The sequence below is a fragment of the Heloderma suspectum genome, chromosome 6 (assembly GCF_057233095.1).
Source record: "Heloderma suspectum isolate Gila_16-S chromosome 6, 16-S_ref, whole genome shotgun sequence".
In the NCBI taxonomy this organism is placed as follows: Eukaryota; Metazoa; Chordata; class Lepidosauria; order Squamata; family Helodermatidae; genus Heloderma; species Heloderma suspectum.
This window is the reverse complement of record NC_139463.1, coordinates 12,705,608-12,720,685: the sequence shown is the minus strand read 5'-3', so window position 1 is coordinate 12,720,685 and position 15,078 is coordinate 12,705,608. Positions and strand designations below refer to the sequence as shown.

The following is a 15,078-nucleotide window of genomic DNA, read 5'->3' as shown; positions in this document are numbered from 1 at the left end:
CCCTTACCGCTCCAATGACACTCTGTGCATCAGAGATGCTTGTTGGCACCCCACAGGGCCACAGAGTTCAAACCACTGTGCCCCTCACCTTGTCATTGCGTGAATATCGATACAGCCACGCTATGAAGTCAGCATGTTCTGCACACGGGAACTTGTAGAGCAGCTGCGCCAAAGACTGGGCTGCGTACGTGCGATATTCCGACTTATCGGGCACCTGGGATGAAACAGATACAGGAAGCCATCAAGGCTGATTGAAGTCGGCTGACCCACCATAAGGATAGCTTCAACATCAGGAGCTGGGTTAAGGTTGGCAACAGACAACCCTTGGACTAGATCAGGGGTGCAGAACCTCTTTCAGCCGGAAGGCTACATTCCATTTCGGAGAAGCTCCATTTAGGAGGGGTGAGGCCAAAATAACAAAGATACCAGCATGTGTTAGCTTAAGCTCAAACTGCCTGTAACTAAGCCTTAAAAGACGCATTTCAACCTTTTAGAATGGGAGAAAAAACCTGCACAAAACCTGGGAAACCACCCAATGATCACTGTTGGGGGAAAGGTGGGGCCAGGGGAAGGGGGCGAGGCCATCTGGGGAACCCTGGAGGGCTGGGATTGGGAGCCCAGGTAGGCCAGATTTGGGCCCAGGGCCTGAGGTTTTGCACCTCTGGGCTAGACCCAGCCCAAGTTAGGTCCCAGCTGAACAACCAACACAAGCGAACGAGTACCCTGGGTTGCCAAACAGCAAAGCAGGGAACAACCCATGATAGGTACAACAACTTCAGTATGATGAATGACAGCAGAAAGTTCTGTTACTTCGTGAAGGCCGACTGAAAGAATGCCTCAGCAGGCAAATGATGACATTCAGTTATTGCAAGTGCCCTCAGTAGAGGACTACAAGATCTGGATTAAAACACACACACACATTTATGCCCAGTATGCAGCAGAAATGAACTCCAAAATGCCACATGTTCATATGTTGCTGAAAAACAACACTATGCTCATGCTAAACATGGGGTCAGCAACTGGCAACCCTTGGGCCAAACCCAGCCTGAGTGAAGTCCTAGCTGGTCAACCAGCTCCAAACACCTGCCTCAGGTCACTAGCTGCCTTCCCAGGCAGCTGACACTGCTGCAACTTCACAGCCAGCTTAAGAAAACAAGCCCTCCTTTTTCCAGAAAGGGAGGCAGGATTCAACACAGCCACAGAGGAGTGTAAGATACATAACCTACCTTGACACAAATATGCTGAAGTAAGATCCGCAATACAGGGAAGACAACTACTTTCAGTTCCTCAGTGAGAAAGCTGCAGAAAACAGGATATGGACAAATGATTTGGGGAAAAGCCCAGGCAAGACGCAAACTCACATTTTGCAAGAGATTTCGTACGAACACATTAAGCTGCCTTGGACAGAGCGAGACCACTGATCTGCCTTGGTCAATATCTACATTGCCTGGCAGCAACTCTCTAAAGTTTCAGACAGGGGTCTTTCCCAACCCCCTAGCCAGACCTTTCCCTCTCCCTCATGGTGGTCCTGGGGATTGAACCTAGGGCCTTCTACATACAAGGTATGTGAGCTTTCATGAGCTGTGGCCCTCCATAGGCCTTGCCAGGAGGAATCCCTGTGAAACTACCAAGTGCCTTTGTACACATTCATTGCATTTCCATCCTACCCTTCCTATAAGATCAAGGAAGGAAATATGGGGTTATCTTAGAGTATGAAGTAGATTAGTCTTAGAAACACCGAGTTCTGAGCTTCACAACCAAAACTGAGATCTAAACCTGTATTGCTCCCATCCAAATCCAACACTAAGCTAGGCTTGTAAATAGCCACTTGCCTGGTCACCTGTGGTGAGGAAGAATTTCCTCCAGGTAACCAGCCAGTTAACATATGCATCCTTGTTATTTCAGCAAGGTTGCGTTCCATGTGCAATTTCACAGCTTAAATGCAGCAGGGTCAGACATGAAAGTGATACATCAGAGGCCATTGTCTACCACCATGGATATGACAATCCAGGATTTGCTGTCAGTTTTTATTTTTAAAGAATATATACTTATATTCCACTTAAACACCCCCCACACACACACACACTCCCAGTGGTCTCCCATCTAGATGCCCCACCAGGTCCACACACCTGCTTAGCTTCAGTAATGCTACAGCATCATGTTCCCAGAACATTTACTAGGCCTCATCTATATTACTAAAATGTGTAACTGGAAAACAATGTCTTCTTTTAAAGTTGCTAGTCCTCACAGTTCTGGCAAGTTAACCCACAGATGGTGCATAATGAAGACCCTGGAGCTTGCTCAGTCAGCAGGGATTCAGACCACTTGTATGAAAGATGCAATACTAAAACCATCCAAGAGAAGCTGCCAATTAGTTACAGTTTTAATGCAGCTCTGCACAGATGCAGAAGCAGAAAAGCCAAGAAACAGCCACTTTGAGCTTCACCTGATGAATTTGATGGCCTGGTCCCTAGCACCAATGACCTGAGATGGAATTGTGGCTGATGCACCACTGGATCCTTCTCTCCCTTCCAACATGAGGATGATGTTCAGGAATTGATGGAACACTTGGCGCAGAACCTAGAACAGAGAGAGGGGAAAAAAGGCACTGGCAAGTTGGTAGACATCAAAGAGTTCCCCATGCTGCTAGCATTTGCTAACAAAAATCAGTGTACCCAGCATGTGCATCTTGAACTCAAATAATGATGTCTAGAAACTTCAGCTGGTCATCTTTTATTTTGTTCTGGGGCTTTGCATGAATTTGTGGGAGGCTTTCAAGACAGCTCCCACTCCCCACCCCACCCTGAAACACCACCCACCATTCTTCCTTCCCAGAGTGGCTCTGAAATGATGCTACAACCATTTCTGGAGAAAGCAGGTCTGGCCATAGGAAATATGCGCCTTAGGTTACATCATGACAGGACTAGTGGAACACATTTCCATATCACACCAGCGCACTGAGAAGTCCCACACACAACATGCCCCTTCCTCCAGTACAAGGAACTTAAGATACCCCATTGGAGTAGGTTCAGTTAATACTGGATTGCCAGTTTTCCTAGACTCCACCGTGCACACAAGAGTGCAACTCCCGCCCCACCTCAGTTGAAAATCAAAATTAAGGGTTTGTTGCCTATTTCTATAGAAGATGGATTGCATGCTATATTTTTAGCATGCCCTGCATGGCAAATTTTAGCTGCCAAGCTGTACCTCTTATCCCATTGCCTGACTGAATAGGGGGGATATAAACAGAATCCAGTTCTGGATTCAACTTCCTCTTTGATATGCTTTCTCATGCATACACATACCACACACACGCTCCCACCTCAGTTCATCCAAGTGGTGTGCTAAATTAAACCCTACGGGAAGGAAATTTTGCATAGAATAGTTTCAATTAAACAGAAACATAAAAGGTTCAGCCTTTCAGGGAACTGTGAAAATCAAAGGGAAGGATTTGCTGGGGGTTTGTCTTAGCCCAGTTCAAACAGTGCAAAAATGCTTTCATGAAACTTGCTCTACCCTCCCTCATCATGAAATGCCACAGTTAGCCATGTGCGACAGTATTAAAACTCCCCCAGCAGGCCAGCCAGAGAACTGTAGGATTAATTATGCCCAAATGTTTGTGGGTCTGGGAATGGAAACAGGCAGAGGTATACTTTGTTTTCAGGCTGAGGAAACCTGCAAAGAAACCCCCCAAAAGGTCTTCAGAAACACATGTACACACACGTGTGTGCACGCGCGTATCTGGGGCAGGGGGGTGTTGCAGAAACAAGGTTGGAGAGAAAAATGTTAGAGACTGAAGCCCTTACAAATGGCTGGTCCAGGACCAGAGGTGGAAAGTCTAGAATGGTGTGTGCAGGCGCGCGCACACGCACACACACACACAATTTAGAAGGAAATTTTTACCAGCCCACTTACTTGTCCAAAACTTATCTTAGTAATTTGTGACACACTGACTCCCTTAATTTTTATTCAAGAAACCTTTACCCTTTCTCTACGTGTCCCCAATACAGAAAATAAGTATCACATCTGAAAAACAATTACAAAATCAGCTAGAAAACAGGCAGCCAATCATCTCAACAGCTCAAAATGAAATACTAATAGCTTGAGAGTGTAGAGTTTTTACCTGACTCTTAAGCGATTGCTAAGTAGGCATATGGAAAATCTATCTGGAAGAGCACTCCGCAGTCAGGATGCCATGTTAGGTAGATAGAAATTTTCATAGCACAGCAGCATATCAGTTTGATTGTGCCATGCACCAGACAATAGTTCAAGCAACCTCTACTAAGTTTCTGCCCAAGACTGTTTTCTGTCAGCAGACCGGTGCCACTAGTCCCCCCCCCCCCCCAAGAGCCAAGGATAACAAGTCCTCTAATAACAAACATAGGTGGGAAGTGCCAACAGGATTGGAGCCAAAATGGGGCCACCGAGGAACAAGAGGGAGGTACAGGCATGCTCGGGAAAACCCTGACATTTGTAGAACTATAAAAAACTTCTTTAAAAACCCAAGACATAATAGTGAGAACTGAGAATACTCAGTGGCCTCCAATGCCAAAGAATATTGAGTGTAAGATGGAAAAGCAAAATGGAAGGGTGGTGGTGGTATCCCTTGCTTGAGCCCCTGACAGCTTATAGCGGTGATCTTTGCTATTTTTCAAGCAGAAGCCACTTTGGCTCCAGGTAGTGCCACTGAGACCGTTTGGGGGCCTTTCCTGGGCCATGGAGGGGGGCTTCTCATCCCCCCCACCCCCACTGCTCCATCAAACAGTAACACTGTGTACCAGACTTGGTTGGAGGCCTTTTCAGGCCTCTCCTCCACATTGTCCTCCACTGAGCAAGGCCTCAGTCAGTCAGTCAGTCAGTCAGTCAGTCAAGTAACTAGGCAAGCAAATTCTGACAGGCTCACTTGGTCCTTGGATTGGGATGGATCTTTTTCTTGTCACTGAGTGCTTCTGTTTACTCAAAGCTGCAAAATCACTGACGCAAGATCCACACTGCTCTCTCTGCTCATGAATTCGGTATCGCCTCCACCCAGCACCTGCACCACTGCAGCTAGCTAACCACGTTGCTCTTCGTCTCTTGGGTTCCTCCCCAACCAAAGCTAGATGCCGGAGTGCTCTTATGTTCTCCTCTTCCTCCCAGCCCCCTCCCACCTTTCAGCTGATGAGCAGCAGATCTCCTGACTCCCCACCCCGAAGCCTCCTCTGGTAACCCAGATCACACAGCAACTGACCCACTGCTAAGGCAAACAGCAAGGCAATGCTAGAGCCCCTGCTGAGAGTGAGCAACTACTGCAGAGCAAGAGAGAGAGTGCGAGAGAGCGCATGCACAGTGTGGAGGGCTACAGCTGAGGTGACTGGGAGCTGTCAGTAGCCCTTGGGTCTTATAGTGAAGAATACTGGCTTATAGTATCTTGGAAGAGGCATGGCTAATTGGCTAGCTAGCACCCTGAACATGTGCTTGCTTGCTAGGAGGTGGGGAAGGTTCACTACAACAGTTCTTTGCAGGACCCACTTGCTACCCTATTTATAATGTAAAAAAGCATGCCAAGTGACATCTTCTCCCAGAAAGGAAGCAAGTTCGACTGGGTGCAGATCAAGTGGCTTGCAGAACAAAAAAAGGCATGCACTCAAGAAAAAGCACATGTTTAAATAGTGAAGAGAACACTGTAAGGTGCACACACCATCTCCCTTCAACAAGTGGTGAGGGGTATGGATCCTGGAGAGAAATCTGTTCCTGGTAGCTGGTCATCTAGCCTCTGAAATTGGCGATATCTGAACAGGGTCAGGGGAGAATGAACCCCCTTCCAAGTTACAAAAGCTTTCCTACGTGGCCACCTCTAGGTCACTCTACAAGCTATATACAAGCCTCCTTTAAGTTGCACCCAAATCCACTGCTCAAGGTAGTTTGTTGTCATTAGTCACTTTTACTATCAGGAGGGCCTTACCCATGTACACCTTAAGAATTCTACACAAAGGCGAAAGACACCAACATGAGCATGCATAATTTTTACCTTATCTTCTAGGCTGTGAAGTGGGGAACACAGCAGTCGTAAGCCAAAGTAGGCAAGTTCTGGGACATATTTGGCTTGGTCAATCGTCCTGTACCAAGAGACAAGTTCAAGGCTCTCTATTGGATCTATTTTATTCAAGGGTTACAACCAAGGGCTAGTCTGAACATGCATATAGCTAAACATCCCCATACTTTGTTCACAAACAGGAAAGGTAATGTCTGGTTAGAGAAGTGGGAAAAGCTTGACTTTACTCAAACATTTATAGGGTTCTCTCCCCACGCCCCAATGTTTCACATTCCTCAAAGTACATCAAGGTCCAAGAGCAAGAACTCACATCCTCTCTGAAGGCTCAAACGTGTGTATGCAGGGCTCAAACCCCGTTAAATTTACGAAGATCTACAAGAGAAGCAATACAAAGTTAAGAGTTAAATCAAATGGTGGGGAGAATAGTCTTGTCTAAACTGCCTTATGACCTCAGGTAAGCCACCCAACCCAAAGATAGCCCTAGTGGTAGAGACAAGAACAGAATAGCACATACCATGCCAAAATCTTATGTGCCTGGAAAATTTCTCCTGGCTTACAGGAGGCTGAAGCTCATAGGAAACCTGTGAAGTGGCCAATGCTTCTACAGCAAGGGAAGAAATACTTCACAGGCACAGAAGTAAAACACGGGGTCCTGAGGAATGTTCTGGCATTCCTTGCTTCTACAGGATCAACATGTGTGTCCCCCACTTTTTTTTAAAGCATCTGTAACTGGATCCAGAAGGTAGTAAGTGACCACAGGTCCTTCTAGCAGATTCTCAGAAGGCCAGCTTATTCCTGCGGGACCCTGTATGCCACTCACATTGTAAAAATAACTATTTAAGAGAGAGCACCCTGCTGAACTAGACCAAGTCCAACATCCTGCTTCTGGAAGTGGCCAGCCAGATGCCTTTGGGAACCTCATAACCCAGGACATGAAGCTCAAAATCCTTCCCTGTTCTCTGTCTCTGGTGTCTGGTATTCAGTCTCTGGTGTACAGTCTCTGAACATGGAGGTTTCATTTAGCTATCATGGCTCATAGGTGCAGACAGATCTATTCTCCACAAATTTAATTAATCCTTTCTCTAGAAGCCAGCTAAGCTAGAGACCATCAGCTTGAGGCAGATCCACACTCGTACTACTTTGACACAAGACTGTTTCACTCCTGATGGTTCTGGTCACCTGAATGCAAGTCTGCATGCACTGTGGTCTCTCTTTCAGGGAGAACTTGGAAAGCAGCCGCAGGAGGTTTTTCAGGAGAAGGAAGAGGGCATTCCGAATTTGAAGCAGCTCCTGTGCAGAGAAGTAAATCTCTTCTTCCTGGTCTTCTTCCTCTTCAAAGTTCTCATCCACCTGGAATAGCAGGAAGTAGACTAAGGATCAGCTAGAGCAAGGAGGTCCAGCTGGCAGCATCCAGGCCAATAACTCACTCAATATCAAGAGCAATTTTCTATTTGGCCCTACCAAACTTTAGAACACACCAAAAGGGCAGATCACAAAGCAGAACAAAAGAGAAGTCAACAGGCGCAGGAGGCAAATGTTTTCACGCTATTCGTATCAATCCCACTGAGCTACCATTGTAAGAGTATGTAGGCGGTTAGCAGCACTTTTAGAAGTAGGTCATCTAAGAAATGAGATTCCCCCAATGAAAAGCTATTGCCTTGAAACACGCTGGAATTTAGAGAGCTGGCATCAATACATTTGATACATTAACCAAGCCTGCTCTAAAAAACTACCGGATTTTAAACAATATGAAATAAGAAGTCTGATCATAGTTTCATAAGAAAGAAATTTAAATGACTTCCAAAAGTTGTATGAGTGGGATATTCTACATGTGAGTGTTACATAGAAAAATCCCAGAAAGAAATGTATTTGGGAAGCTTTAAACGGATGGTATCAACTTTGCAAGAGGCTGACTGCTGAAAAGGGTGCACATTTGTGTGGAAAGATGCACTTCTGACTCCCAGATTCCTGCATGGAGCTTAGACTGGTCTCCACTCCACAGTATTAACCACCCCTGTGCTAAAAGAATCACAACCTTTTTTTTGTAGAGGGTCCAAAATTCTTAGGGTCTTATAGTATCTTTTGCCAGCAGATCCAGGATTACTCTCTTACCAGAGTGTTTTCCTTTCTTGCCACCCTTCCTCTCTTTCTATCACCCTTAGAGTTTTTACTGTTGTCTTTTTTCCTTTTTCTGGGCAAATTTGACTCCTGGGGCCAGCATTTAGACAGGGTTTGAAGACATTTTTCAAACATCACTGGATGGAACACCCGATTGGCTATACTACCTGCCAAAAAGAAAAGATGGATAAGAACCTGCACATTAAGGAAAAAGCAGTTTAATACTGGAGCACCAAAAACCAATGTAAGCATCAGAGAATGGGACAGGCCAATTGGGGGCAGTGTGTGCGTGCATGCACATTTAGCAACCTTAAAACAGCCTGCCAGTTTAATCAGCAATTCACTGGCCGCTTATATTTTTTTTAATCATACCTTCCCTTTAAGAATCTCTTTCTCCCATACACAGCCATGTTATACTCACAACAACACTGCAAGGTAGGTTACGTTGAGTGACTGAGACAGGCCAGTAAGTGTCACAACTAAGTGGGGATTTGAACCCAGGTGTCCCCTGACACTAGAACCACTCAAGCTTGAACCCCTGCTCCTCTGCAGGTCACTCCTAGGCACTGGCATTGCAGCAGCCCCCGTACACAAATAAACACATAGATGGCCCTCTACTGTGGCATTCTAACGATTTGTAACAGCTTCAGGCTGCCTTGCAAATAAGTTCACAACAATTACTAGCTGATTTTTTTTTTCCTACTAGCGCCACACATGCCTAGGTCAATCATTTATGGCCCATAAAGGGCGGGGGGAGCAGGGAAGTCGATTTTTGTAAAACTCCCCAGGCTGACCATCTGGAGTTAATGCTTATTCGCCACAGGCAACCCAGCTAGATTTAGAAGAAAGCCCCATTGATATCAACAAGGTGTAGTTTTTATGATGTGTACTTAGGATACCTGCACAAACCACAGGTGGAAGTGCTATGCTTACCTGGAATTTCAACCAATAAGAAGTACAACCCAGCAGCATGAAGCGCATGCAACCGTTGATGAACACTGGCTTTTTTACTCTGGGCCTCTTGGACAAAGTGATACAATACGGCCACAATAGCATTGTGGGAGATATTGTTGTCGGTAAAGAGAGGCCAGATGCTCTGAAACAAAAGAAGAAAATCTGACAGGAGGAGGAAACACAACCCATTCCATATCATGACATCAAATACCCATGCAGGAGCCAAGTGAATGCTCTGTCTTTAAGAGAAAAGCATCATCGGTTAGACTTTCTCACTAGTGTGATTGGTTCAAAGCAGGCATTGTCACCATTTTTGACCTTCAAGGAATGCTTTCCAAATTAGCCTGCCTATTAAGGAACTCCTGCATGGAGCAGAGGATTCTGAGATATGTTCTGGAGTGTGGGCTCATGCTCGCTGGCTAGGCCTGTTGGGGCTCATCATGTGACTTGTGAGCCCATCCTAGAGAACTCCCAACACTTCTCTGTGACTGCATGATGGCAAGGAAGAACAGTGGTGGTGGGCAGACTGCCCCACAGGTAAGCCCACCATTACGGGTTCGGAGGCTTACAGCCATCCCCATAGGACTGTGCCCTAAGTCAGTTTAAATTAATCCTTAGGGAAGCATAACCCAGCATCAGACTGGGGTATATGTTGCTCCAAGATGCTCTCCTAGTGCCATTCCCTTAAGGATTAAAATCTAAAATCATCATCAGCAAATCAGAATAAAGCAGATCAATCTTTGCTGTCAGTATAAATGTGCATCTTACCTCAGTGGCCTCACGGTCATCTGCAGAGAAGGGGTAGAGAGCCTTGTAGAGTTGAGAGAAGGCATCCAAACCATCGTCCGTTATCAAGCCCTCTAGTCTAGAATCCAAAGACTCCGTCTCAGTGAAGTCTAATTCCCAAGCTGTGTCAACCCAGGCTGAAATGAGAAAATATAATTTATTACAATGTATAAGGTGCTTTTCAGGCAAGAAGGTGGGGTCTATACCTACAACAATTATGAAATAAATGACTTTTAACCGAATACACCATTCAAGGTTATTTTCCAGCTTTGCTAATATGAAGACTGTCATATTTCTCTTTGCTTCTGCTCTCAACCTAACCAAGAGCCTGTGTGTTTCACTTAAGGCTAGAGACAGATCTGGGTAAAAGCCCGACTTTTATGTTTTTTAAAAAAGGGGGTCTGCCAATGTGGTTTCATCCTAGAATCCTAGGTGTAACCTTATACCTGCAGGACCTAGCAGAGGCTAATTCATTCCGTCTGCAATCCCTATCTTGAGACTAGGTTTATACAGACAGTATAGCTACAACATCTAGCCTAATTTTTCTATTTTTTAAAAAAATCCTCTTTCCACACTCCCTTGCTTTTTGTACCCCCCAGCCTGATGAAGAGATCTAGAGAACTCAAAAGTTACCAAGTTACTTTGTGACATTTTGGCTGGTCCTAAGAAAGGTATTGCCCAACTATGGATTTTGTAAAATAAAATAACTATCTTGAAACAGCAACATAATGAATGGAACAGCATTAAACACATGGAAAGCAGCCAGCAGCAATAGCGATAAATCTGACCGGGGAGAAAATAATATTTTTTAAAATTAGGATGAGCTATAAACCTAAACAGATTAATATGTTCCAGATCTCCAATTTGTGTACAGTCCAGGGAGTGTTTCTACACCACAGAGATTTCTGAGGATTTCCTTTGGCCATGGAACTACAATTCTCTACTGGAGATCTCCAACAGATCATTATCCTCGCCCTCACCAGACTATAATTGTGAGGAAGCTGTGGGGGAAACCACGACAGCTGAACTGGTATAAAATTTATATATAACTTTGAAGAATAGATAGGCCAAAAGAGTGTGCAAACTCATAAACACAGCTGAACACAGCTATTGTGTTTTTGCTTCAGGAAGATCCTCACATTTTAAAAGGCATCAAGTATGACAAACGCTTGGAAGTTTTGGATGCCGAAGATCAAAAGGATATGTCACTCTTCTGAATGTACTCACTACTTTTAAGAAGTGTTCTCCTTGCCTAAGAAAAACTCAACATCTGACTCATTGGGATAACAATCAGGCTTCCCTATGTCATTATCTTTTTAAATGACTATGGAATTTGGGCGGGGGACACACACGACCTGAAGCATAAATTAGAACCTCTTATTAAAACTAATTATGGTACATCAGTTTCTACAGTTCCAGGGCAAACATTGAAACATGTTTCTATTTATATGTTGCAAGCATTGGGGAACAATAACCCTCATACTTTTAAGCATCCATTCATTCATTCAGCACTGGTTATCACAAGGATGGCAGCCGACGACCAGTTTTAGCTCAGTTTTTCCCTACATTTTAGAACATGTCTGAGTCATCTGAATTTAAAAGAGGGCCACATGAAAAGTTTTTTTTACTTGCCAGGCTTATGATCCTTCTACCCCAAAGGATAACATAGTCATTTCAGAATGCATCTCAACTCATGTTTTACCCAATGATGGCTTCAATGGAAGTACGATTGCTCCTTCAAGGGCAATTTATAATATACTAGTATACCCCCTCCCCATTATATTGCATCCTCAGCTTTGCTTATTTTTTCAGAGAAGGAGCTGTGAGCTGGCAGAGCATGAACAGCCCCTGACAAGATCAGAGCCTCTGGACTCATGTAAACAGAAGTGCAGCCCTTGTTGAATGGTGGTCAATCCTTTTACAGAGAAAGGCAATGACACATAAATGCTCCTACAATTGACATGGTGTGTATGCATGCATGCAAAACACCAAAGATGCCTTAATCAAAGAGGCAGGGTTATAGAGATTATGACACCTGTACAGCAGGGGTGGAGAGCATGTGGCCCACTAGATGTTGTTGGACTGCAACTCTCATCAGCCCTAGTCAGCATAACCAATGGAGAAGGATTACAGTAACTGCAGTCCAACAACATGTGGAGGGCCAACCCATTCCACATCCCTGCTCTAGAGAAATGTCACAAAATAAATTAAAGCTTCTGCTTTTAAGAGTTAATACAAGACTGTAGAGATTTGTATTTTTTTAAGAGGAGTGTAATAAACGCTCTCTGCTTTCCCATTTTATTTGGGATCGCCATTTGATGCTTCGGAATACTAATATTTTGCTCGCAATCTCTTTTGCTGGATTATTTTCAGCACAACATTGCAATTATACCAGATGGGGAATATTAGTGAAATACATTTACAAAGCATCTGATCATCATTATGTAAGAGTGCAATCCTATGCATGTTTAGACAGGAAGAAGTCCTACAACTCCCAGCATTCTCCAGCCACGGGGAATGCTGAGAGCTGTAGGACTTTTTCCTGTCCAAACATGCATAGGATTGTGCCCTATATTATTTATAGTTTATAAAACAATAAATAATGTTTTATTTGTTTGTATCTTGACAATGTGTGTGTACCGTGGAGTGTTGCAGTGGATATTGGTATCTGTGATGTTGTATTTCACCAGTAAAATTCAATTAGGTGACAGCTCTTAAAGCATTTATGAGAGAGTTGTGAAAAGCCACTATCTCAGCTCCTATATAAAATGTAAAGATCATAACACTGGGTGGCTGCAACACCCCCTCCTCCATTCACTGGCAACAGTGAATTACATTGTATTGCACCTTTAACTGTCACGTTACCTAGCCTCAGCTCCCCAATATGGGACTAAAACTAATGTCACCACACTGCAGGTATTTATCTCTCTTAGCATCACTCCCCACAACATAGTGCCTGCAACATGGGGGCAATAATAGCAACTTGGGGTAGCAACTGGTCATACCTGTTCTTTGTAAAGCACCACATACATAGATGGGACTTGGTGAATTAATACTATTGTCGCAATTTTAATTTCGGCAGTAGACTTTGAAAACTTTGAGCACTCTAAGATCCCAGCTATCCTAACCACAAGGTAGGACACAATAAAGTGTTCCCATATCCCCTCAGGAGCCCTGCCCCAGCTGTCACTGCCAACCCAGCTGTCATTTCTCCCCACCAATTATGAAAATGATGCCTCTTTCTTCCACACACTTCTAGCACCATAAGAAGTGATAAAAAAAGTCACCGCCCGACCCTCTGACCACCAAAGCACCCAGGAACCCTAGCACTCCCCCCCACCCCCCAGGTGTAAATACAGGACCCAGGAGTCCTGGTTCTCCCCTCCCACCCTCCAGGGAGAAAGAATATAGGGTCCAAGAGTCCTGGCTCCCTCCTGCCTCCCCCCCCAGGAGAGAGAACATAGGACCCAGGAGTCCTGGCTCCCTCCCCAACACAGACACACAGAGTAGGTGCAAATATAGAACCCAGGAGTCCTGGCTCCCCCTTCCCCGTGTGTGTGTGTGTGTGTGTATATATATATATATATATAAAAATACCCAGGAATCCTGGTTCTCCCCTCCCACCCTCCAGGGAGAAAGAATATAGGGTCCACGAGTCCTGGCTCCCTCCTGCCTCCCCCCCCCAGGAGAGAGAACATAGGACCCAGGAGTCCTGCCTCCCCCCCCCCAACACAGACACACAGAGTAGGTGCAAATATAGAACCCAGGAGTCCTGGCTCCCCCTTCCCCGTGTGTGTGTGTATATATATAAAAAGACCCAGGAGTCCTGGTTCTCCCCTCCCACCCTCCAGGGAGAAAGAACATAGGGTCCACGAGTCCTGGCTCTCTCCTGCCCCCCCCAGGAGAGAGAACATAGGACCCAGGAGTCCTGGCTCCCCCCCCCAGCACAGACACACAGAGTAGGTGCAAATATAGAACCCAGGAGTCCTGGCTCCCCCTTCCCCGTGTGTGTGTGTGTGTGTGTATATATATATATATATATATATATAAAAATACCCAGGAATCCTGGTTCTCCCCTCCCACCCTCCAGGGAGAAAGAATATAGGGTCCACGAGTCCTGGCTCCCTCCTGCCTCCCCCCCCCAGGAGAGAGAACATAGGACCCAGGAGTCCTGCCTCCCCCCCCCCAACACAGACACACAGAGTAGGTGCAAATATAGAACCCAGGAGTCCTGGCTCCCCCTTCCCCGTGTGTGTGTGTATATATATAAAAAGACCCAGGAGTCCTGGTTCTCCCCTCCCACCCTCCAGGGAGAAAGAACATAGGGTCCACGAGTCCTGGCTCTCTCCTGCCCCCCCCAGGAGAGAGAACATAGGACCCAGGAGTCCTGGCTCCCCCCCCCAGCACAGACACACAGAGTAGGTGCAAATATAGAACCCAGGAGTCCTGGCTCCCCCTTCCCCGTGTGTGTGTGTGTGTGTGTATATATATATATATATATATATATAAAAATACCCAGGAATCCTGGTTCTCCCCTCCCACCCTCCAGGGAGAAAGAATATAGGGTCCACGAGTCCTGGCTCCCTCCTGCCTCCCCCCCCCAGGAGAGAGAACATAGGACCCAGGAGTCCTGCCTCCCCCCCCCCAACACAGACACACAGAGTAGGTGCAAATATAGAACCCAGGAGTCCTGGCTCCCCCTTCCCCGTGTGTGTGTGTATATATATAAAAAGACCCAGGAGTCCTGGTTCTCCCCTCCCACCCTCCAGGGAGAAAGAACATAGGGTCCACGAGTCCTGGCTCTCTCCTGCCCCCCCCAGGAGAGAGAACATAGGACCCAGGAGTCCTGGCTCCCCCCCCCAGCACAGACACACAGAGTAGGTGCAAATATAGAACCCAGGAGTCCTGGCTCCCCCTTCCGTGTGTGTGTGTGTGTGTGTATACATATATAAAAAGACCCAGGAGTCCTGGTTGTTGTTGTTGTTCCTCCTCCTCCTCCTCCTCCTCCTCGTCGTGCGCGTGAGAGAGATCGCGACCTTCGCCCAGCCGTCACCTTGGCTAACGTCCCGGAGGCCCCACCGCTCCGCAGCGCGCAGCAGCAGCAGCAGCCCCTCCGCCATCGCTGCCGAGCCCCAACCCCCGCCGCCGCCTTTGAACCTTCCAATCCGCGCGTCCCCTTCCCGCCA

General features: G+C 46.0%; 1 protein-coding gene across 4 annotated transcripts in view; it reads right to left on the bottom strand.

The window, feature by feature from the left end:
* NCAPD3 (non-SMC condensin II complex subunit D3) overlaps positions 1 to 15,032 on the bottom strand; it is a 55,465-nt gene extending 40,433 nt beyond the window's left edge. For 2 of the 4 annotated variants that reach the window (XM_084803633.1, XM_084803634.1), the window contains exons 1-10: positions 14,946 to 15,032; positions 9,875 to 10,029; positions 9,086 to 9,248; positions 8,147 to 8,319; positions 7,214 to 7,384; positions 6,345 to 6,406; positions 6,011 to 6,098; positions 2,447 to 2,580; positions 1,227 to 1,299; positions 89 to 214 (exon numbers count right to left, since the gene is read on the bottom strand). In XM_084803633.1, the coding sequence (XP_084659759.1) occupies positions 89 to 214; positions 1,227 to 1,299; positions 2,447 to 2,580; positions 6,011 to 6,098; positions 6,345 to 6,406; positions 7,214 to 7,384; positions 8,147 to 8,319; positions 9,086 to 9,248; positions 9,875 to 10,029; positions 14,946 to 15,012 (1,212 nt within the window). In that variant the 5' untranslated portion in view covers positions 15,013 to 15,032. Of the gene's footprint in view, positions 1 to 88; positions 215 to 1,226; positions 1,300 to 2,446; positions 2,581 to 6,010; positions 6,099 to 6,344; positions 6,407 to 7,213; positions 7,385 to 8,146; positions 8,320 to 9,085; positions 9,249 to 9,874; positions 10,225 to 14,945 lie in introns of those variants that run through there. The other 2 variants (XM_084803629.1, XM_084803632.1) reach the window with 1 other exon arrangement.
* Between the last annotated feature and the right edge of the window lie 46 nt (positions 15,033 to 15,078).